The sequence below is a fragment of the Castanea sativa genome, chromosome 11, assembly GCF_040712315.1.
Source record: "Castanea sativa cultivar Marrone di Chiusa Pesio chromosome 11, ASM4071231v1".
Lineage (NCBI taxonomy): Eukaryota > Viridiplantae > Streptophyta > Magnoliopsida > Fagales > Fagaceae > Castanea > Castanea sativa.
This window is the reverse complement of record NC_134023.1, coordinates 34,777,522-34,801,710: the sequence shown is the minus strand read 5'-3', so window position 1 is coordinate 34,801,710 and position 24,189 is coordinate 34,777,522. Positions and strand designations below refer to the sequence as shown.

Sequence of the window (24,189 nt, the reverse complement as noted above, 5' to 3'; positions counted from 1 at the left end):
AAAAGGTCTGGTCAGTTAGGTTTGGTTCCACGCAAACGCTTCCTTGCCTTACCATGAGGCTTGAGTAAGTACATAGTGTGATCATTCTTTTTCTAATTTTCTAAATTCATCCACTTTTTTGTTTGTTTGTTTTTTTTTTTTACATCACCTAAGGATTTGGTATAAAAATTAGCTCATTTTCAAAAAGCCAAAAATTAGATTATTTGAAATAAGGTTATAATAATTTTTGTAAAATAGCTAGCTAAAAGTTGTAAGTTTTTGTTTCTATTTAAGTGCTAAATCATTGTGGTTGCCATAAAATCTATGACCGCAAAACGGTTTTGTATGCTATGCAAGTTCTTAAAAAGGTGAAATCTTTTCTTCTTATCCTAAATTTGACCGGTTATATTTTCACTAACCATGATTAAGATTTGGCAAAGAGAATCTTTTTCAAAATTTAGAATATTCAGTTATTAATATTAATGAAAGGAAATTGAGTGTTATTTTATTCCAAATCTTAAGGGAGGGGAGTGCTTGTTTCGCTTTAGATTTAGGGTTGAATGTTATCCCCCAAAGGGCTCAAACCTTAAAGGAGGGGACTATAATTTACCCTATCTAAATTGAATGAAGGTGTAGAACTCCAATTATAACTTGTTTAATTCTTGTGAGATCTAACTTAGATATGATCAACACTTTCTTAAATCGTGACAAATGGTAGAAAGTCAATTTGATAAAGTTATGTAGTTTGGGGACATTATAGCTCATTTTCAAACCTAAAAATATCCACATAGAATAGGATCCATTTAAAAAATTGTCAATTTTGTTCATTTTATGGTTAATTTTTTTTTTTGGATCTAACGACTTACAAAAAAAATTTAAATAATGCGATAGATTGTACCTCTTTAGATTTGTAAATCTAATCTAGATCATGAAATAGATAGGATCTTTATTGATATCAACCAAACAAAAAGCAGTAAAAAAAAGAAGAAAAAGAACATTTTATCCTCTCTCATAAACCATAGAATCCTCAATTTTGAATAGTGCATTGGCCAACCAACCAATGAAAAAATTTAAGGTTTCAGATTTATGTGTTTTATTTTAGGGGGTTGCAAAATCCAAATGCCAAAGCAAAGACATATTTATCGTCAAACGTGCCAAGTTGGAGAGCTCATAATTAAGACATGAGGCCACTCACATGATAACATTGCTTTTATTATATTCATATCGAACACAACACAATAATAAACAAAAAGTAAAAATGCTCCAATTAATTTTTGTTTCTCTCAAGTACTATAAATAAAATTTGGGCATTTTATTTTCGTTTCTCTCTCTTTCTCTCTCTCGCTCATACACTAAAACATACGCAGATACACCCACCTGGGATTGTCCCTCTGCAAGCGAAGACATTGTACAAACACAATACCATATTGTACGTATGCTGGTGATGATTTCCACTTCAAAAGAGTGAATACAAAATTCTCAAGACCCCAAAAGCACAATTTTTATAACTCAAAAAAAACCAACGACAACAACAACAACTCCCTTTTCTGTTTCTCAATCCCTTCTTAGTAACAATACAGGAAAAAAAGATTCAGATCAAGTAAGTTACACTCTGATTTTCTCTCCTTTTCATTTCCCTTAATCCCACACTCTTTGTCTCACTGTTTTACATTTGGGTACACATGGGCAGTTTCTGATCTTTGCTTTGCTTCTTTCTTTAGTTAATGGGAAGAAAAAAAAAAGGGATTTTTGAGAAAATAAAAAATAAAATTTTGGGCTTCATTGAGAACAGTGATTCTCTTGCATGCAGACCCTTTTTTATTGTTTTCTTAGTTGTTCTCATTTTTATTACATTTTGGGATTCTGATGATGTAATGCTATGATCTTGTTTTGTATAATTTGTTTTTTGGTCCTATTGTGACAAAAAAAAAGGTATATATTTTTTTCCTATGTTTCATGCAGTTATTTTAGGATGTTATGGTAAAATTGGCTTCTTGGTTTGTTCAATTCAAAGCATGTAAAGTTGGGAATTTTAATGGGTGTATTCTGTGGTTTAGTTTGGGGAGGAGTTTTGAGAAGTGGGTTTTGGGTTTCAAAGGAATTTGGTTATGGGAGGCTATAGCTAAATAGTTGTGCCATTTCCTGGTGCATGCAAGAGATTGGTCACATTTTGTTCTCAAAACGAGTGTTGTTTTTTTATCAGTGTGAATATTGGTTCATGGTTTCTGGGGTGAGTTTGAAGTTAAATTTTAGGGATTATCTTCTTATTTTAAAAGGGCTACTCTCTAATCTCTCAAAAGATTTTAAACTGTAAATTAGTGGGCATTTTTCAGACTTTTCTTTTGTCATAGATTCAGGGTTTTAGGGATTATCTGGTAAATTGGGATTATAGCTCTGCTCTATGCGTGCCTACATGTTCTTTTGCATGAATATATTAAAGATTTATACTCATAAAAAAGAAAAAGAAATTGATTGAAGATTTCTGACCCTCGTTCACTTTTTTCTTTTATATTAAAAATATGCATGTTGTGTGTGTTTTGTATATGGTATCATTATTTGAAAGTATTTTAGATTATCTGAGCTGCCAAAGTTTTTGTGAATTGCTGGGATGTCTGAATTTTCAATTGGGATTTTCAGGTTTCTTATAACTTGAATGTAATTGAAGATCCGTTCAGCAGGTATTAGGTTAAAATTTTAGAGTTTTATGGCTGTTGCTTTAGAAAATTGATTTCGGGATTGGAGTGAATGAATGAATTGAGGTTTGGTTAATGGGGGTCGAGACAATGGGGTCTCAAGGTGGTGGTGATAGTAGCGTCAAGCAGTTGCAATTCCAGCCATTGGCACGACAAAATTCAATGTACAGTCTTACACTTGATGAGGTTCAAAATCAGTTAGGTGACTTGGGGAAGCCACTTAGCAGCATGAACCTTGATGAGCTTCTAAAAAATGTATGGACTGCCGAGGCTAACCAGTCCACAGGTTTGGACATTGAGGACACAGCACAGGCCAATCAAACTGCCCTGCAGCGTCAGGCTAGCCTGTCATTAACAAGTGCACTGAGCAAGAAGACGGTTGATGAGGTTTGGAAAGATATTCAGCAAAGCAAAAATAATCAAGAAAAGAAGTCTCGTGAACGGCAGCCTACATTAGGAGAGATGACTTTGGAGGATTTCTTGGTGAAAGCAGGAGTTGTGGCTCAAACATCTTCGGATAAAAAAGGTGCTGGTCCTGTTGGGATTGATCAGAATGTAGTGCCACAGTTTTCACAGCAAGGTCAGTGGATGCAGTATCCACAACCACAATATCAGCATCCGCAACAAAGTATGATGGGGGTTTATATGCCAGGCCAGCCTATACCACAGCCACTGCATATGGGGGCTGGTGCTGTGATGGATGTTCAATATCCCGACAATCAGATGGCATTGACTTCACCTTTGATGGGTACATTGTCAGACACACAGATACCTGGGAGGAAAAGAGGCGCCCCAGAGGACATGATTGAGAAGACTGTTGAGAGAAGGCAGAAGAGGATGATCAAGAACCGTGAATCCGCTGCCCGATCACGAGCGAGGAAGCAGGTTGGATATCAACATTGTTGATTTTTTCAAATCCATTACTATTGTTTATTTTGCCCATTTTTTTTTCTCTTTCAGTCTTTGTTTTCTTGATTTCCCAATGACTGAAAGATCATTATAACAGGCTTACACGAATGAACTAGAGTACAAAGTTTCACGTCTGGAAGAAGAAAATGAAAGGCTTCGGAAACGGAAGGTTAGGCTCTTCATTTAAGATATTGACACATTTATATGTTTTGCCTTATTTTACATTTTTAATGCCTTATTGTTTTAAAAACATACTGGTAGTATAATTTCTTTTCTATTTGTGATTTAAGAAAATTAGAAGAGTCTTAGCTAGAATGGATATAGGGCATTGGTTATGGGTATGTTCCGATGCAGTTTTCGCAATATGACAATTTCAAAAAAGTAATAGACACGACAGTGGAGACATATGCTGATAGACAAGAATAAAATTTATATATAGTCAATTTTCATATGCTATAGTTATTCAGTAGTAGCTTATTCATTCAAGCTATTTTTTAATTTATAAGTTAATAAATAGTTTTTTTCATAAAGTCTTTATGTGTTTCTCACTTTCTCTTTATGATTATTACACTATTCTATTAGCAAAAGGTCATATACTCATGAAGAGCACACAAGGGGTGTTAGATATGTTACAAAAAGTTGAAAGTTCCTATTTTCAAACTTTGCTACATTGATGAAGTGTGGCATGCATACCAGGAAGCATTGTATTTCATATAGATTTGTTTGCTACATGGTCAAAGACCATCTTACTGGCATTTCCTATATTAATTTCTTGTCTTTGAAGATGAGAAATTCTGTGCATTATGTTTTTGCACAAGGCTTAGTTTACTGTTAAATTAGTGGATACATTTATGGGGAAGATGAAAAAGAAAAATGAGAATTTTATATACCTAGTAACTGTCTATTTCTCTTGTTTGACCAGGGAAGAAACCAGGAGTGAGGAAAAAACTGGAATTTATTTCAAAAATTTCTCCCATGATTATTATTATTATTATTATAATAATTAGGAGAAAGGCCACTCCCTCTTTCAAAATTCAATTGCCAATCAATCTTCCTAAGTCTTTTTCTTCCCATTATTTTATTTTATTTTTTTACATTTCACTTCTAACTTTCATTTTTTTCATTCTATTTTTTTTCAAGCAAAACAACATTTTTCTTAGTTTTAATTCCAAACCTGTTAGTGTCTATTTGGCATTGGCTTATAAGCCATCTTTTTTGCTTTTTAGCTTCTATGTACAGCTTTTTAAAGCCTCATTTCTTCTTACTTTTTCTCTCTTTTTTAAAGTACAAGCATACAGTATACTTTAGTATTTTTTCAGCAAAAAGCTAAATAAGCTATTCCCAACCGTACACTTAGACTTTTGTTTTTTTATATTGCACTAATCAGTATGTTGATGCAAATTTGTGATCATTTAGATTCTCATGGATATACTAGGTTTTTTTAGGTGTCTCGGCTATTGGCTTGTGATTTACTTAACATGAATCCATGGTAGATAATACTTTGTATTCAATTTTTGAAGGATTAACCTTGATTTCAATATCAGAAAGTAGTTATTAATAATCTGTCACATGAATACATTTTAATTTACAAGCATGAGAGTGGCGCTCTATGAGACTATCTCATTAGATGATTTTTCCAAAAGAGGGGGTGAGAGAATAAAGAGGTTGGGCCTTTGTGTGATGACAAGTGCGTTCCACTAAAACAGACAAGTTGTAGGTTCAAGTTGGGGAATATAGAGTCCGTTTGGGAACAATTTATTTAGTTGAAATTGAAAACTTTTTACTGAAAGTATTGTAGATAAAGCTAAAAACTAGCTGAAATAGTACAGTGAGACCCATGAATAGTACTAAAAAGTACAATGAGACCTATTAATAGTAGCAAAAATAAGTTGAATCATAGCAAAAATAAGCTAAATAGTAATAAAAAAAAAACTGTCTTTTTTAGCTAATGCCAAACACAACCATAGTCTCTCCAAAAAAAGGAAAAAATATTGGGGGCAAGGTAGCCAATGCCAAATGCAACCATAGTCTCTCCAAAAAATGAAAAACATTTTGGGGGCAAGGTTATCTACCATAACCTCCCCTAGACCATGCAAAACTAGGAGCTTTGTGCACTGGTGTGACCTTTTTAGGGGTGAGACCAAACTCGTGTTGCGTATAAGTTGAAACTAATGTCAACATATTACAACCAACTGAAATGGTGGAACCATTAATTGAAATTATACGAGGAAATTTAATTACTCTAGTAAGTGTTTCAAATATGGATTAGCAAACGCTAGATGTCCTATATTGTTCAGAAGCAGAGGGAAATATTCTCATATAGAACTATCAGCTGTGTATTTCCATTCCAGGATTTTGGACCTAAGGGACTAATTTTTTATATACTAGTAAAGAAGAGACATCCGTAAGATTTGCAGTCACTCTATAGTTGTGTGGTGTCATTGCCTCTTTTCTTTTGGTAAGCGTGTTGTATGTTGTGCAATTACTTAACCCTGTATTTGGACTTATCACATTGCATTCATATATTTAATTTTATTTATTCATCTTAAATGGACACCCGTTTAAATTTATGCAACAGCGCATATGGACTCACAATATTAGCTTTTCAGAGTACCAGTTACTTCATCCTATATGATTTTGCAAAGAGTTGCATTTCATTCATATATCAGAATTTGAATTTGTCAATCCAACCAGGTCACTTTGTCCAAAGGAAATTGACCAACATGCCGACTATCAATGAGAGCTGTTTTGATTCATATAGGTTGGTCATTACACCAAACCAGTTTAGTTCATCAATATATTAATCAAATTTGACTAGTATTTTCACCTAAGTCAAAGTCTGTAAGAAAGTAAGAGCAGCAGTGGAAGAAAGTTTTGTCAATAAAAAGATAGTGATGACTTCTGTCCTACAAACAATATTAGTACTTATTTTTTCTCTGGGTGGTAACTGATTACTTTTAATTGGGCGGCAGTGGTCAAACAGGATTCGTATGGGGTACATACCTATAAGTATGATTGAAAATCATATGCTGCCTTGATGTTCTTCTTCCCTTCATATTTATTCCATTTAGTTATTTCTTTCTGGGGCTCCTTTATCATGTTATACTTTCTTCTTTCTTGCTTAAGGCATTTCATTAGCAGAGAGCAGACTGGATCCATGGTTTGTTACTAGTTAAGCAAACTTCATCATTTTGACGATGATGATAACAATGATAAAAATTCTGATGACCAATCGATAACGTGGTCATTTTTAGAACATGGATTCAACATGGCAACATATTGCCATGATTGACAGTGGTCATTTTTATAATGTAGTCTGGGTTGGTATGCTAATCTTGTTTGTCATGAAGCATGAATGTATCTTGGTACTGTAATATAAGAGGTAAAGCTTTTAGTGCTTGTTATACTTATCCTAAAATCCTTTCTTCTTTCAACCAATTTGATTTCATTCATGTTGTATTTAACTTTGGTCCTTGTCTTGCAGGAGCTGGAGCAAATGTTGCCAACTGCGCCCCCTCCAGAGCCGAGGTATCAGCTTCGTAGAACAACGTCAGCCCCATTCTGACATGTATTTCTGTATGTGGAAGCTCTGTAGATATGAAACATATGGGAAGCTCCTTTTTAGTTTGTTTATTTAGGCGGATGTAAGCAAAGCTGTCTCTTGATATGTCTCTCTCGCTTAATGAGCTGTCTGTTGCAATGCAGTCCATAGTTTGCTTCAGCCTACAATGTGATGTTGTTGTATCTATTTCTCTGTGAAATTATTTGTGTTATAATTTTAATTTTTGTCAAACTGCTGTACTCTTTCACAATGACTTTCTACAGATGTTTATGCTCAGTGCTATGACATAGTTTTATCTCAACCATATGAAAATATGCTAATGGAAGTATTATACATGTGTACTCGTTACAATATCAAACAAAAATATTTTGAAAAAATATATTTTGTAATTAAAGTATAAAACACGTATTCAAAATGCTCATATTACATTTATATATAACAATATTTCAATAAACAAAACTTGTATTCTCAAATTCCAGTATAATGACTGTTTATTGTGTCAAGTTATGTCATTATATATGATCTATAATTATCAAAATCTATTATGTAATAATTTAGCTTTAAAAAATCTAATATGTATTGATTTCATGTTTTATTATTTATATTATAATATTATATATGGTCTTAAATATTATAAAACTGTATATATATTTTTAAAAGCAAACTATTGTGTCAATTTATTATTATTTCAACAAAGAGCAGCCCATGTGCATTCTTTCTAAAGGAAAAATTTGAGATTTTGTGGATTGGAGGGTAAAAAATGATTTTGTTTAAAAAACTTTAAATGGTTTTGTTTTGGTTCAATAAGTTGATTGGGTGTAATTTTTTTGGGCTTGCATATTTTTGTTTTAAATTTTAAATCTATAAAATTTTTATGGCTTTGAAGGAGTAAAATACTAGGACTGCAAACCTTTTTACAAATTACTGATTTAGTGAGTAATTATTGGTAAGTAAAATGTGATTTAAAGGATGAGCTCAAATGTGAATTAATAAAAAATTACTACAGAGACAAATATAATTTTATAAAGCAAAATTGTCCCCTAAGTCCGTCCATGCTCTAACAAGTCTATAGGGGGTCGTTTCCTTTAAAGGAACCAACCAGATGGGGCCAGCCGAACCAAATTGCCTGAAATGACAAAAAACTAGAAGATCATATCTTTTTATGAAATCCCACTCCTCTAGGCTGGCGTTTTGCTTGTACCTACTAATTAAAGTGGTCTTTCTTGAAAATGAGGATCTTGGCAGTACCTCTAAACTGTTGCAAAAGCCAAAGAAGCTCTTGTGCTTCAAGAGGGACATCACAAATCTCACAATAACACTCTTTTTAACTCCTCATTTGTTCACATACACAGTTTTAGTTTTTGTCCAATACATTCAACAGATATTAAATGAATTTTCTATGTATTTGAAAGCATAAACAAAAAGTCCTCTTTCTCCCTCACTACACTGCTCCAAAATTAAACCAACTTCGTGATTAGAAAATATATATCTTACTTGGTTGTAAATCCCCTTGTCCTTATCTTTTGCAAGTTTTGCTGACTCAAGTGTGAGGCACAGTACTAGCCTTCTTCACTCTGTGTTGAATGTTGATGCAAGTAGCGGGCTCGACTTTCCTAACTTAAAGTCTTAAACCTTGGTCAAAAAGTCAAGCCAATCAAAGCTCAATGTGCCAAGGTGACAAAGCCGGCCCTGACAACTCCTATCTACCTAATTGAAGACTTTTTTTAAAACGTTTTTCAAGCCATAGCTTCATCTCTAAATATACTAGGCAAAAGGGCCGAATTGCACTCTTACAAAGTTCATTTCCTATAGAGAGTAGGTCAAATGAAATTGGATACATGAATTTCTCATAATATAAATTTGCAAGTTGTGCTTTTGACATCTTTTTCAATTCTTGAGAAAATGTTTTAAAAAATAGAAGATTTAATGTGTGTCCTAAGGGCACGCATTAATTAGACCCTTTTAAAAAAATAGTGAAGCATCGTTACCAGTGAACAATGTTTAGTAGCTCATTGCAAATTGCATAGTAACATAAACAAATAGATCAATAAAGAAAGAAAAGGCATGTATAGCAATATTCTTTTTTGATAATTTGATAGTTACAATTGGGAAGAGGAATTTGAATCCTAAACGTCTCTTTTGAAACACCCAAGAGAAAAGTTAAGGCATTGACATCAATCAACATTCCCACACACAGGTCTTGAAACATCTAAAAGTAACTATCAGATCCTATTTGGTTGGAGCAGTACTATTACAAATTCTAATGAACTGTTTATAAGATTGAAAACAAAGAATTGTGTTTAATTGTTTAAAAAAAAAAAAACGCTAACTCAAAAACTTGTGTGAAACCCTTCCCTAAGCTAGCTTAATACCTAAAATTATATCTAGTGACTCAATCAGCTTAAATCAATTCCTTAACAAAAGAACATGGAAGATTTAACTGCATCGTTCAATTTGGGCAATTCTGGCACTGGGACAGCACCAGAAGATGTGACACCACCACCCGAAGAGGAACGGTCTGATATGTCATCAAACTTAATAAACTGTGTCGCCTGGGAGGCCGCCAAGTGGGCGTACATGATTGGAGCAACTGCAATAACCACAAAAATAAAATGGTAAGACATTTAAGAAAAACTCAGACAACCAAGTGAAATAGTCTAACACACATATGTCACCAAGATTTGATATCTCCATGATACTAACACTACGTTTTTGCATTAACAAAACGATAATGCAAACACTTTTATCAGTCTCCAAAACATGGTGGACTGTCCTTAACATCCCATCTGACAATGTTTTAGTACTTGACGGGTTCAATTGATCAATTAAGCCCAACACAAACATTAAATCATTTGGTAGAGGTTGTATTTGACTGCTTATTGCTAGAATTGCCATGCCATGAACAACATAAGCAAACTCTACTTTTAATGGACTAATAGCACCAAAATGAGCTAGCATAGGATTATAGTGGGAACTTGAGCATTATGTGATAAATAAACAAATAACATAGAAACATTACCTACTGATATGGCTGAAGTGCTCCTTTGGTACCTGAATAAGATTAAAAATGTGTAAATTTAGTTGAAATTCACTCAAAGAAAAAATTCATTGCCATCATCGAAACTTTTGTCTTTAAAAATAAAAATTTGTAGTATATATATACTTACACATAAGATAATGAATGAACTAGCTCCTGCAGATCATTCGCTGAAAAACCAATCTCATCATATAGAAGATGGTAATGTGTAGGTCGACTTGTCCCCTATTCAAAATTCAGTTAATTATAACATTTTCAACATAGCATAATCAGGTACCACAAATGTGTAATAGTAAGTCGTGAACAGAGTAAAAAAGGTACACATAAAGGTAGCGTATAAACATTCTTTAGAATATATAAGCACTTACTGCAATTATACTTCTAACGTATATAGATATACTTCTTTTATAGAAAGTGCAGGGAAAGGAAAAAAAAAAGGACTTTTTCATATGTCATCATGAAAATACAAACTAAGATCATTTTGTAGTCAAAATCAACCAGTTCTAGTAAAAAAGACACTCACAATCATCCCGACATGAGCACACAAGTAAAAATCATTGTTCCTTGGGTGACAAACTTTGCTGTCAATGACAGTTCCTGCAAAGAATCAAGGGAAAAAAAAAGAAGATAAACCAATTACTGTAAGGACCTTTTTTTTTTCTTTTTCCTTTGAAGTTTCTCATAAAAGATTGACTAACCAGGTGGAACATTTTCAGTGGCTCCTCTAGCCTGGAAGAACCTTGTATGATGATTCTTTTGTGCAACAATTACTGTGAACTTTGGATGCCACGATTCCTCTTGGAACTTACAGGCCTGAAAGACATAAGGTAATTCTAGTTAAAGCTAGAATTTCTTTCTTACAAGGTAAAGAGATTAGAAAGAAGTGGTAGACTGGTCATATGCACACCTCAATAATCTGATCCAATTCAATGTTCAACACTTGATTAAACTGTGATTCACTCACTCCATCCCTAGCAAGATTCAACCAAGAAATAAGCAGATCAAGGAAATGAAATGAGGGTAAGAATAGTAAAATGCACAATGATGAAGAAACCTTTACTGATCTTTGTAACAGTGCAAGTTGTAGCATTAGAGATCAGTTAGTATACCAAATTTTCTGTGAGATAATTACACCAGAAAATATTAATTTGTATTAATAATGACTTATTGAAATTAAATTTCAACAGCAAGTGTACCGGCTTGGCCTCTAGAAAAAAATATTTACAGGAGATGAATGTATCATCTCCTGAAATGATGTTTACCTAGACACAAGACACACACAGGACCATGGGAACTCTTATGGAGAATGTTGTTGGGTAATGAGCTAAAAAAGCATGGGCTAAGAGATCATTAGAATAATTGTGTCATCAAATTCAAATTATCTTATCAATACATATATTCTCAAACATTTTCTTCCCAAAATTCTGTAGAAGCATATTTATACATATAGATATTTATCAATGTACACAAAGGTATTTTACCAATTGTATAAAAAATATGTTTTTTATTTTTATTTTAATAATTTTATAAGTTTTGGCCCCAAGGGGATATTGCAAAACAATAGGTGACTACTGTGTACCTGAAAATAATTATCTGCTGAGGCTTCCTATTTGAACTTTCGTAGAAGTCCATCAACAGCTCCCTGTATAGTTTAAAGAGCACAATGGAAAATGTAAGTCAAACCAATAAAAATAGACAGCTAAAATCTCTGGAATTCAAGTGATGAATTTGGCACAGAAATCAAGAAGATTCAACACTTGCTAATCTTGTAATTGGGGAAACTAAAGAGAAGCCTACCTGAAAATTCCCTCATCCACCACCCTTGTAAATCCATTTTCATTTGTTTTTTGTACAGGTTTGAAGAGAGAATCGATCATTTCAACCTTTGGTGATTGGGTCCGGACAGAAGCTCTATAGCGTGAAATCTGTGGCCAGTCTCTGGAACCAACAACCTAATAAAATTCCAAAATGTAAAATCTATGTTTCAAATAAATTACTATCTTGGCTTCTTCTGTTAGTGAAAGCATGGCACTGTTTTCAGTCAGCATAGATTGGTGAATTTTTTTTTGAATATGGAAAGAATATCAATTAACAAGAACCAGGACATACAATGTTTTAGATTAAGGAAAAATCACTTACTGCAGCAACAGATGGCATATCAGACCGGCCAGGAGAACCATGTGATACATCCATTCCCAGGATTAGGGTGGGAATTTCGGAAACAAAAGGTAAGGAATTAGAACGCTCAATTGTTAGCAGTGAATTTAGTCCTCCAAGCTGAAAGGTGGCATGAAAGTGAGAACAGGATCAAAGAATGAATAAACAGAGAAAAATAAGACAATTTCCACAAAGTTATCTTGATTCTTTACCTTGGCATTAATTTTAAGTAGCACATTTGTTATGTACTGATCATTCAGTCTTGTAGGTGCAATGCATTGTGTAACAATTCCACAAAGAACAAGATTTCTCCTTTTCCAAGGACCTTCAATATGATGGGTTGATTTTATTAGAAACATCATTTAAGATATCAAAGTTCTAACAGAAACAAGATTAGGTATGCGTGCATGTGTGCGTGTGTATATATATATAAACACTCAAGTGGCCCAACCATAAATCTCGGAGTTCTTCCTCTCTGGAAGAACACACAAAAAGAATTCTGGTTTTTGCTTTAATTTGGACCCGATCATCTCTATCATTCTACCCACTCTAACTGGTGCAGATGCATGTCTATATTGAGGACTCTCATGAAATTCTCCCCTTGGTTGACTAATGGACTACAATGTAAAAATAAGAAAGAATTAGAAGAAAAATAATGAATTAACCAAAAAGGTGAAGCAGTAATGACAATTAATTCACAGCATACAGCATACTTACAAGCCCTTTCGCTTCACCAATCTTCCTAAGGTCTTTGACCAGCCTTAATATATCACAGCGTGCTGAGAAGTTCACCACAGCCCAATTCTCAATCTTCACTGGATCTACAAATTTCTATAGACAATTAAACAAAAATGTCAAGTAACAAGTATAGAAAATTAGAACAAGCAAAATGAAAATACAGAAGAAAAGCAACACCTTATTGTTGAAATTCCACCTTCCATTTCGAGGCAAGAACTCCTCTCCATTACCGGTTGTTAGCTGCAGTAACATATCAGTAAAAAGAAGCAAAATCAGTAAAAAGAGAAGAAAAAAAAAAATTCAAAGCAGCCAGATTCAGAAATAATGAAGGAGAAGGCCACAAGCATGGCAAGCAAACAGATATTTACCCTTGGGGTTGGCAATACACGACCTTCAACCTGGGTAAATTCACTACTTAATGAAATTCCAGAAGAACGAAGCATTTGGTCGTCATTATACCTACTAGTTATAAATGCCTGCAAAAATAGGCCAAGTTTAACTTGGAATCTAAGCAGCTTTTAATGACAAATATACAAACTATATTAACAGAATCTACATCTCTCAAAGAATCCATCCGTTCTTTTGGTTTTTGTCGTGATTTCTCCACTAGTGAAGCTCTTTGCTGACCAGACAATGCCTTGGTATAGCGTTGCAGTGGAACCAAGGTGCAAAGCTACAGAGGAAGAGAAACTAGATTATAGTTTTAAATCCAAAAAGAAAAAAAAATCTAACATCCAGAAGTATCTGTCACCTCAATAGGAAAGTAGGTTGGTTGCTTTGGTTTCCCAACATTGATGCATGGATAATATGCTGAATTGGGTAAGTATATTTGCTTATGATTAACAAAATAGTCATACACAGTTGTTTCAACAACTTCGGTTTCACCATTTGCCTTTCTTTGCTTTAATGAAAACCTATGATAAAGTATAAGCAAGTCTTAGTGATTACAGCTTAATCATTGAAATTGTCAGCAAAAAAGTAAATGGATAACTGCTGAAAAAACTTACTTCTGATCTTTGCAAATTTGATCACTCAATCCAGTGATTTTGTACTCATTGTTATTAACTCTAATCCTCAAATTTTTCAGCGTCTTCTTAGCCTGGAAGCAAAATAGTACAAGTTCAAAATCAACAAACCACATACATCAACCTTACCAACATTTAGAGTAAACAGACAATTACCTTTATCCAATCAATTCTATTACGATCAGATTTTTGGTTGCTGGTGAGGAAATCCATTACAGGCCCAGGCTGTACAATCATTGTAGTGGATACGTCTGCTCATGAACAAGAATTAAGAGAACAATCAATTAATCAGAGATTGAAAAATGGTTTTCAATAGAAACTGCCTATCTGTACAGAGACTTACCCATGTTCAGTGATAGACCTCCTTGTGTGGCTCTGAAACTCGAATGGAAACCTCTGCATCCAAGGACACCACCATCCAAATTTACGAAGCTTCTTTCCTTGCCGTGGAAGAATGACTGTCGGACTAGGAGGCAACCCCTGAAAAAATATGTATTAAGTTAGACAAAATCATATTGAGGTTAAGCCATGAAAAAACACTATCACACAAACACTAAACAGTTAAAACTTACTGCTTGGCTGCATTCTGTCTTAGTATGATGTCAAGAACTCTCACAGCTTCTTGAAATCTATCTGATTCCTGACCATGCAATGCATCCAGAATTGCTTGCATTGGTATTTTTGCGGTGTAACTTATCTGCACCTTATAAGTCTTGGACTGAAATGGGCGCCTAGTTCTCTTCCTATCACTTTCATCTTCTCCAGGGCTACCTCTTTTGCTGACCCTGATAGACAATTACAACTTTACTAAGCCAGTGTCTTAAACAAAACACATTAGATGATATTTTAAGTCTAGTGAAAACTATAGACAATAACACATTACCTGTTTGACGAGGGAGTGTCCAACACCACAAGGAGTTCGAGTTTATTTTGTGCAAGAGGACCGAAGGTAAACAAGCTATTCTCTCCGTCATAAGCAAATTCTTTACCTCGAAATTCATTATCGTAGACCTCCTTAGCTTTGTCTATAACTTTTCTTCCAATACCTTTTGCATCAACCGGATGTCCATCTTCATAAGACAGAGCAACCTAAGCTCACAAAAACCAAAATCTCAGGACATAAAAATGGCGGTAAAAACAATTCCAACATCAACAACAACAAACAAAGCCTTAGTGCTAAAGAATTTTTGGGTTAGCTAAAGAATTTTTGGGTTAGCTATGGATACTTGAAAATTAGTTACCGTCTTCCATATGTATTATTTTCCTCTATTCTACAATTTCTAAAGACATTTATTTTATTACTTCCTTAATTGACATATTATTTTTTCTTACTTTTACTAAAGTGATCTTTTTTTATTTTTATTTTTATTTTTATTTTTTAAAGATAAAATGGTATTTCAATCTATGTTATTCACTCTATGACAATTTGCCTTTTATCATCAAGTCAAGAAATCAATTGGTTTCTCATGTAGGTAAGTTCAGATCCTAAATATCTTATACTAATATGATTTTAGATCTATGTAGCACATATATGGACATGATATGTAGTACGACGCCATGACATTTCTTGAAAAATTAGGATACGATATATTGAGGATATGACAATTAACTAATTAATTAATATTTATTTTTAAGTGTGTGTATATATATATATATATATATATATATATTATATTTGGAATAAGTTATGTTTATTCTGGATTTAAAAAGTATGTAACAATAATGAAATGTTTAGAAATATACTTAAAATTAATTTAAGACAATAAAATATTGTTTAAAGTACGAATAAAAGAGTTCAAATAAATTAGGCGCTCATTAAAAAAATTCAAATAAACAACATTAAACATCAAAATAGAACTGAATTTAAAAAAAAAAAAAAATCTTCTAGCGTGTGTACTTGACATTTTTGTGTCCCTGCTTCCCAGATTTTATTTTTATTTTTGTTTTTATCAATGCACTCTTTCTTATGGTTCATCAGTCGCCCTCCTCTGAACATGACTGAACCACAGAAAGTGTTGAGAGAAGGAGACACATACACTGTAATGGTAGAAGCAACCAGCAATCTTGGGCACGTCAACTTTAAAATGGTTAGTTAGAAGTGACAGCCTCTGCCCTTTAGTTCCGTAATCACGCCTGGCCATGGGCAAGCGTTTGGGAGTTGATGTTTTCTTTAATGGTTCGGAGACCTTTGCCGGTTCTGCTATGATGGGGATAACATTGGCAGGGACAACGGGTGGAGGAGGTGGCAGAGAATCCAGCTTATCACTGCCATCTGGAGACGCCATTTCCTGAATCCTGTTTAGCCAAAAAATTAAAGCATAATGTAATCACAGATAAAATGCACGATCAAATAAAAAACACTAGCCATATTTGCGTTAGAGTCCAAAAAAATTAATTTAGTCGTAATAGAAGTTTCTTGTAGTTATTAACAAACTCAATTAATATCTAATTAATGGCCCACTTTATGGGGGCAGTATCTTCGAGACAGCAATGGGCTTTAATATAATTTGTAATGATCAGAAGAAAAATCTTAGTCACATATGCGCTATTCTCCAAAAGGATTGGTTTAGTCACCATTGAAACTCATTGTAGTTGTCAATGAAGCCTAAAGGTACCTAGAATATGCATGATATAGGACTTAGCACACAATCCACAACAAACACTCAATCAATATCTAATAAATCTGGGACGATACACAAACATTGCCATCAAAACAAATAAAAGCCACTATAATGATAAACTAAAAAATATATATCTCACATTTTTGCCCTTACTTATTGTTAAATATGTATGAGTATTAAAGGAAACAGGTAAATTAACCATAACTACTACAAAAAGGAATAGCAAAGTCCATTAAGTTACCACAACAAGCCCAGGCAATCCAATGTAAAGGAGACCATACTGTAAAAATGTATGGAATACAATTAACCCCCTGCTCTGTTAGGATGCAGGACACACGAAGGGAAAGGTAAAAGAATCTATTTTTCATTTGCTGGCTCTCCAAAAAGAAGCAATACAAATGGAATTATTAACTTAGAAGTACCCAAAAAGGATGAGTGCATTGTTCTGGTTCTTTAAAACAGAAGGGAGACTTCACATCTTGAGAATGAACCCTTTATACAGAAGAAAAATCCAAAGAAAACACCCAATTTGCGTTTCCCTTCATTTTTAACACCATTCTCACCAACTACACACAGAATTACATGACTCATGCGGTACCCAAAGGTTTAATGGTAAAATATCTAGCATCTAGCACAGGACATTTAGCAAAGCATAGACTGCAAAAAGATGAGGATAACTCTCAATTCAATCAATAATAATGATTATAAACAATATGACAAAGTTTGGCTACAAACTTATTTGTAGCTAATGTAAATAATTTCATTCAATATCTTTTTATTCGATGTTATTTTTAATAAATTCACCATTGGGTGACTCTTTTTTTTTCCCCTCTTACGTCTTCCATGCCGAGATCAAAGATCAATAACTATGTTATCAATTAAAAAACATTTAAATTTTTGTAGTATAAAATTATGCATAAATAATAAGTTTATGAATCAAATAGTAAATAATACCTAATGATTAGATTTTTAAAATATGTAGTTATGTTAATTTTTTTAGTGAGAATTATAGTTATTAGCTGTTGCCACACCCATTTTCCTCTTTATTGTGTGTTTTTTTTCACTAAAAAAAACTTGTAACCAAACTTTATCTATTAATACATTTAAGCTAACACTTAACATAAAACAAAACATTATTAAATATTATTATATACAAGAACAAACTAAACTTTTTACAATACACTGAAAGTCTGAAACATTAGTATTTTGTAAACATGCCTATTGAAGTATGAGAAAAATAAGACATAATAAACAAGTTTTTTTCGATAAGAAAAAAAAAATCTTTGTACAAAAAAAAAAAATCTCTTTTTAAATTTAAAAAACGCTATCATAAATATCCGATTAATAGGAAGCAAATAAAACTTAATCTGATTTATCCCAAAAAAAAAAAAAACGAAGCAAATTATTAAAAGAACATGATTCTTGCACAAAAGCGTACAGCTTCGGAAAACAAAGAGTTACAACTTTACAACCAGGAAGAACATATATATAGTATTTTTTATAAGAAAAAGAAACAATGTATATGTGATGAGAAACAAGAGCCTAGTTTCTATAAGAAAAAAGCAAAGCACTGTGATCAGCAGTGAACAGAACCCTATAGTTCCATATTTAGTATAAGAGACAGACAACACTAGAAAGAGAGACTGAGAGAGAGAAAGAATGGACGTGTGAGAACATACCAATGTAACCTGAGAGTTGAAGAAGAAAAACGAAAGCCCTAGATGGTAGGTATGAGCGAGATAAGATTGGTAAACTAAAAAAACACATATATAGAAGAACCTCTACTCTTTGTTGATGTGTTTTTGGGTTTGGCTTTCCTCACTTTGATGAAGATGATAATAAAGTTTTGTTCGAGGGTTTCACATCTTTAGGAGTCTATCTATATATATATTTCTATTTTTTTATTATAAAAATATTCTTTTATTGTAACTTTATTATAACTTTAACTAGTCAATGTGTCGGATTGTGAGTGGTAGAGAAAAAGATGATGGAGTTATGGTGAAAGTGACTAGCATGTGTTCCACTTTAATATGTCAATGTGTCAGATTGTGAGTAGTAGAAAAAAATATGATGGAATTATTGTGAAAGTGATTGACATGTATTTTCTCTTTTTGGGTTAGAGTTTTGAATTGGAGTCAAATATATATATATATATATATATATATATATATATATATATATATATATATATATATATATATTTTCTTTTGAGAGGGTCATATTCATGGTGACGTTCTTGTGATTTGTGATGAGAAAAGATTAATAATAAACTATAAAAACACAAAGAGAGAAAAACCTGTTTGGGTTGTTGTGCGTTTTGGGTTTGGCTTTTCTACTCCGATGATGTGATAAGGTTTTTGTTTGAGGATTTCACGCGTCTTAACGTGTTACAAGTTACGTGTGTATCTGTGGAGGAAATCTAGGGGCCGTGAAAATCTATTTCTTTTAGGAGTACAATTTTTTTTTTTTTTTAGTGTATTTCGATCTAGTACCTATAAAAAAGTCACAAGTTTTGCTATAATTATTCTAGCTGGCAAATTTTGAATAATTGCATGTCACTTTTATACATTGACTAACTATTTTTTTTTACCATTCACGATCTGACACAAAACAATAGTTGTAATTTATCATGTAATTTTAGAATTTTAGTTTTCTGTTTTTTGACAAAATATGAATAAAAAAAATCGTAGTCCTAAAACCTCTCATATCTATGTTGTGTTTGCAAACGGAGACCTTTGATTTGTGGATTTTCTTTCAGAAGTGGAATAACAATGAGTTACGATTATTATTATTTTTTTATCAATAATAAACTACTGTTATGAATTATGATAGTGTGTTCCATTTAAACGATTAATTTAATCTCTACTACTAATTCATCTAAAAAAAATCGACTATTGATCACAACTAGTAGTATTCGGTCGGTATTCTAGTAATCCCGTACATGGATTCATTAAAATTCCTATATAAAAGAAAAATATATTTTAAAAAATATTATTGAAAGACAATTTCATTTAAATTAAATTATCAAAATGCAGAGACATCTTTATTATACTATATTATGATAAATTATCATAATAATTACTATAAATTTTTAATTTTAGAAGAAATTTTGTGAAATTGAACTTCAATTGGAGTAGAATTTTAATTTCTTAAAACTTAGCTAATAGAGTTTTGTAATTTAAAATTTATTGACTTAACCACTTGTTCTAGAGAGAAGATAGCCACCATGGAGCAGCTATGGCTTCTAAACTCATCTTCCTAACTTTTACTGTATAATCAATAACTCATCCGATGCACTGGAAAGTTAACAATTGTTAAATATACTCAATACTACAATTAGTTAAAAATATCTGAAAAACAATATTTATAATATGAAACAAAGATATATGTATTTTGAAAAAAATAACCATATTGTATATTTTTTATAAGATGAAACAAAGGCACACTATTTATGTTCCAAAAATATTTTTAGGGGGAAAAAGCAAATAGAGTGATACAAAAAAAAAAAAAAAAAAAAAAATTCTATAGCACAAAGTATTTATCCAACAAAACTAAGATGTCAAACATGAGAAAATAAAAATCAAGGTACTTTGGTGGCATCCATTGCTTCTAAGCTTTCTTGTAGGATTTACCTCTGATAATGCGAAGAAAATCAGTAGGCTGGATGCTCCGGACTTGAAAGGACTACTTGCTCTTTCGATGGTCTGGAAAAGAAAGAAAAGTGATCAAAGGTGACCGGAGTTGCCGGCCAAGAACCCTCCGATGGCAAAGTTAGTTTTCTCTCTATATTTTCGGATTTCTAACTTTTTGGGAAATATAAAGCGTACCTTTGTTTGGTCTGAATGGGCGTTTATATAGTGTCCTAAAAACAGTTATCACACTTGTAACCTCCCCTGGATTTAAGGAGGTGTGAGGGTTCAAAGATAACTTCCATAACCGCTTAGGAGTTATATACTTCTCACACAACGGTCACTGGAAGTTATACGTGTAATAAGGAGTTGTAATATTACACTCGGAAATTTTCCTAAGTGTGACAGCCTCGTCCGAGGGTCTTTTTGTCGAGCGTACCTAGCTTAGAAATAAGGGTCGTTCCTCCTATGGACGGATTTTGTTCAGGATGAGCTTTGCGACTCTCTAGGACGAGGCGACTCGTTCCCTGATCATACGAACCTCGTCCAAGCTTCTTTCTTCATGGACGAGGTAGTTATTGGTGAGGTTTCTGGGGTCCTTGCTTCACTGGCTAAGTCTTGGACGACCTTTATGGACGACGTCGGGGTTGGCGCTCTATCGTACCCTATCAGTTGCCCCCTCGTCCAAAGGTCGTCCAGAGCTCCTGGTCTTTGGACATGCATTTCCTTGTTCATGATCATGAGTTACCCCAGGTGTCACGATCTTGATGGTTGAGTTCCATTGGTTTCGGATTGTGCCACGCATCATTACTTTGTTGGTTAACCGTTGCGTTGGTTCGTGTTTTCGTGGAAGTTGCCATGTGGCTCTTCCTGATTGATCACGTCGTTCCAGGTTCCATTTTTCAATGCCTATAAATAGTAGATTTCCTCCCATACCCTCTGCATTTTTCAAATTTTCTTGTTTGACATTCCTCGTCCATCGCCTCGTCTAGAAGTATTCCAGCATCCCTAGTTTCCCTTTGTCTAGAGCCAGGTATTTTCTTAACACTCGTCTTTAGGTTTCCCTTAAATTTTCACAATGTCTGAAGTTTTTTCTTTGTCTAGTAATAGTGTTGACAAAGAGATAGACGAATACCACAACTCAACTAGTTACAGTGGTTCTAGTAGTAACAGTAGTAGTAGTGGGGGTAACACCATAGGTGAGTATGTTTCCGGGGTTCCTGGGTTCCCCTGGAAGTCTTTCAAGAGGAATTTAGGACGAGAGCGGCACTTGGGTCTGGGGCTGGTCCTTCCAGTGTTCCCTCGTCCACTCAGAAGGACGAGGTTGAGACCATTTATAGCTGTGCTGTGGGGGTTCCTTCTAAGATGGACGAGAAGAAATTAGCATCTTTTAAGAGCTAGTATCAGATCCCAAATGAGCTAAACCCTAGGTTGGCCGTCCGTGATGAGTGGTGTTGCCAACCTCATTTTGGCATAGGAATTTATGAGGCCTATCTTCTAGGAGGTCTTAGGTTGCCTCTCAATGCATTTACTAGGGAGTTGCTCACTATATTGGGTTTAGGGCTATGTCAGTTCAATCCCTATGCATGGAGACTCATCGTTTCTATGCAAATTTTGTGGAGAGAGGTTTTTGAAAGGGATTGTCTCCTTACCGTGGACGAATTCCTTTTCTACTACAAACCCTCTGAAATTAGCCAATCCCATGGCTTTTATCAATTTACAGCCAGAAGAAGAGATTGTAGGATAATAAAATCATTGGTCACATCAGATAGGAATTGGAAGACGGAGTTTTTCTTCGTCTCTGGTTTTTGGGCAGGACACCTTGTTGAGGTGGACAGGGATCCATTTGCCCCATATATAGGAGAGTTAGGGAACCTTCGTCCTGAAGGTATGCTTATTACTATTATAGTATTACCTTTATCACACGTCGTTCTATACTAACTAAGCTCCACGTCCTTACTGCAGGTGTTAGAAGGCCGTCTTTGAACAAGTTTTATTTGGGATGTGTTCAAAAAGCTCATCTTCACCCAGAGAGGGACTTCCATTCCTTGGTTACCTTTCAACACCTCGTGACTTGGGGACTTGGCCTTGAGCCCTCTCCAGAAGCCACAGCTCACGAAATTACAATCCGTAGACGTAAGTTTTTGCCTTGAAAGATTTCTTCGTCATTTCGTTCATTTTGCCATTACCATCATCATATTATGTGTGTGCGTGTATATATATATATATATATATATATATATATATATATATATTTTTTTTTTTTTTTTTTTTGAATGATGCTAACAACTTTCTTTGCATGAATGGCTACTATGAAAGAGAACAATGGCAAGGAAGTTGTGGACGAGGCAAGCAAGTAAGACGTTGAAACTCGGGCTCGTCCTGCTGTAGGTGATAAGAGAAGCCTGTCAAAAGCTGTTAATCTTGAGAATCTCCCCAGCCGTCTGAAGGAGAAGAGAGTGAAGCACAGGAGGTCGTCCAAGTCTGGGGTTGTCTCCCCTCTTCTCTGATCAACGCCGAGCTTACTGCGTGCGGGGACACCGCCAAGTACAAATATAGCTCTTCTCCAAGTACAGACGGACTCAACAACGGCGCTGTCATGAGATATGTTTTCAAGTCTTGGAAAGCCTTTTGACACTCGTCTGTCTACTCAAATGCCTTCCTGAGGACTTTAAAGAATGGCAAACAGTTGTAAGTAGCGTTCGACACAATCCTGTTAAGGGTGGCAACTCGTCCGGTAAGAGACTAGACTTCCTTGATATTTTTCGGTGGTTCCATATTCAATATCGCCTGGATTTTTTCCAGATTTGCTTCAATTCCTCTATGCGAAACCATGAACCCCAAAAACTTCCTCGACGAAACTCCAAAAGCACACTTGCTTGGATTTAATTTCATGTTATATCGCCGAAGTGTATCAAAAGTCTCCTGAAGGTCGTCCAAATGATTTTCCTCGTCCAGGTTTTTCACCAGCATATCATCTACATAAACCTCCACATTTCGCCCGATTTGAGGACGGAACATGTGGTTAACCAGTTTTTGGTAAGTCGCCCCTGTGTTCTTCAAACCGAAGGGCATCACTTTGTAGCAATACAACCCTTGTCTTGTAATAAATGAAGTTTTTTCTTGATCTGCTTTATCCATCTTTATCTGGTTGTAGCCTGAGAAGGTGTCCATGAAGCTCAGCACCCTATGACCTGCCGTTGAGTCCACCAGTTGGTCAATGCGTGGCAATGTGTAACTATCCTTGGGGCAAGCTTTGTTTAAGTCAGTAAAGTCCATGCACATTCGCCACTTACTGTTAGCTTTCTTCACCATGACTACATTCGCCAACCAATTTGGATAATAAACTTCTCGGATGAACTTCGCGGTAACCAACTTCTGGACTTCTTCCTTGATGGCATTGTCTCGCTCAGGAGCGAAAACCTTTTCTTCTGACGCACTAGTTTTGAATAGGGACACACGTTCAGGCTGTGAGTAATAACACTTGGATCAATACCAGACATGTCCTCATGACTCCATGCAAAGACATCAAGGCTTTTCTTCAAAAACTTGACCAAAGCATGCTTTGCCTCTTCTTCCATGCTCGCCCCAATTCTAGTGAACTTCTCAGGCTGGTTCTCGTCCATAGGGACGTCTTCTAACACCTTAGTGGGTTCTGCTGCGATCCTTCTCCCGTCTATACTCATTGCCTGTATATGCTCGTCCATCGCTAGCATGGCTAAGTAGCACTCTCTGACGGCTAATTGATCTCCTTGTACTTGGCCCACTCCGTGCTCGGTCGGAAATTTGATGGACAAGTGGTAGGTAGAGGTTACCGCCTTCCAACTATTTAGAGTTGG

General features: G+C 34.5%; 2 protein-coding genes across 2 annotated transcripts; one reads left to right on the top strand and one right to left on the bottom strand.

The window, feature by feature from the left end:
* Positions 1 to 1,302: 1,302 nt before the first annotated feature.
* Positions 1,303 to 7,393, top strand: LOC142618087 (ABSCISIC ACID-INSENSITIVE 5-like protein 2). Its single transcript, XM_075791084.1, has 4 exons — positions 1,303 to 1,579; positions 2,617 to 3,557; positions 3,679 to 3,750; positions 7,066 to 7,393. Exons 2-4 carry the CDS (start codon positions 2,748 to 2,750, stop codon positions 7,144 to 7,146), a joined length of 963 nt encoding a protein of 320 aa, XP_075647199.1. The 5' UTR covers positions 1,303 to 1,579; positions 2,617 to 2,747; the 3' UTR covers positions 7,147 to 7,393.
* A 2,120-nt stretch (positions 7,394 to 9,513) lies between these two features.
* LOC142617882 (protein argonaute 4B-like) lies at positions 9,514 to 16,385 on the bottom strand. The gene is made up of 22 exons (XM_075790864.1): positions 16,137 to 16,385; positions 14,984 to 15,189; positions 14,673 to 14,885; positions 14,444 to 14,580; positions 14,257 to 14,351; positions 14,083 to 14,174; positions 13,827 to 13,989; positions 13,632 to 13,748; positions 13,444 to 13,551; positions 13,253 to 13,315; positions 13,055 to 13,168; positions 12,789 to 12,954; positions 12,550 to 12,662; positions 12,320 to 12,457; positions 11,978 to 12,132; positions 11,760 to 11,822; positions 11,088 to 11,151; positions 10,879 to 10,993; positions 10,704 to 10,777; positions 10,311 to 10,405; positions 10,163 to 10,194; positions 9,514 to 9,733 (listed from the first exon to the last, which is right to left on the bottom strand). Exons 1-22 carry the CDS (start codon positions 16,383 to 16,385, stop codon positions 9,558 to 9,560), a joined length of 2,748 nt encoding a protein of 915 aa, XP_075646979.1. The 3' UTR covers positions 9,514 to 9,557.
* Positions 16,386 to 24,189: the final 7,804 nt, after the last annotated feature.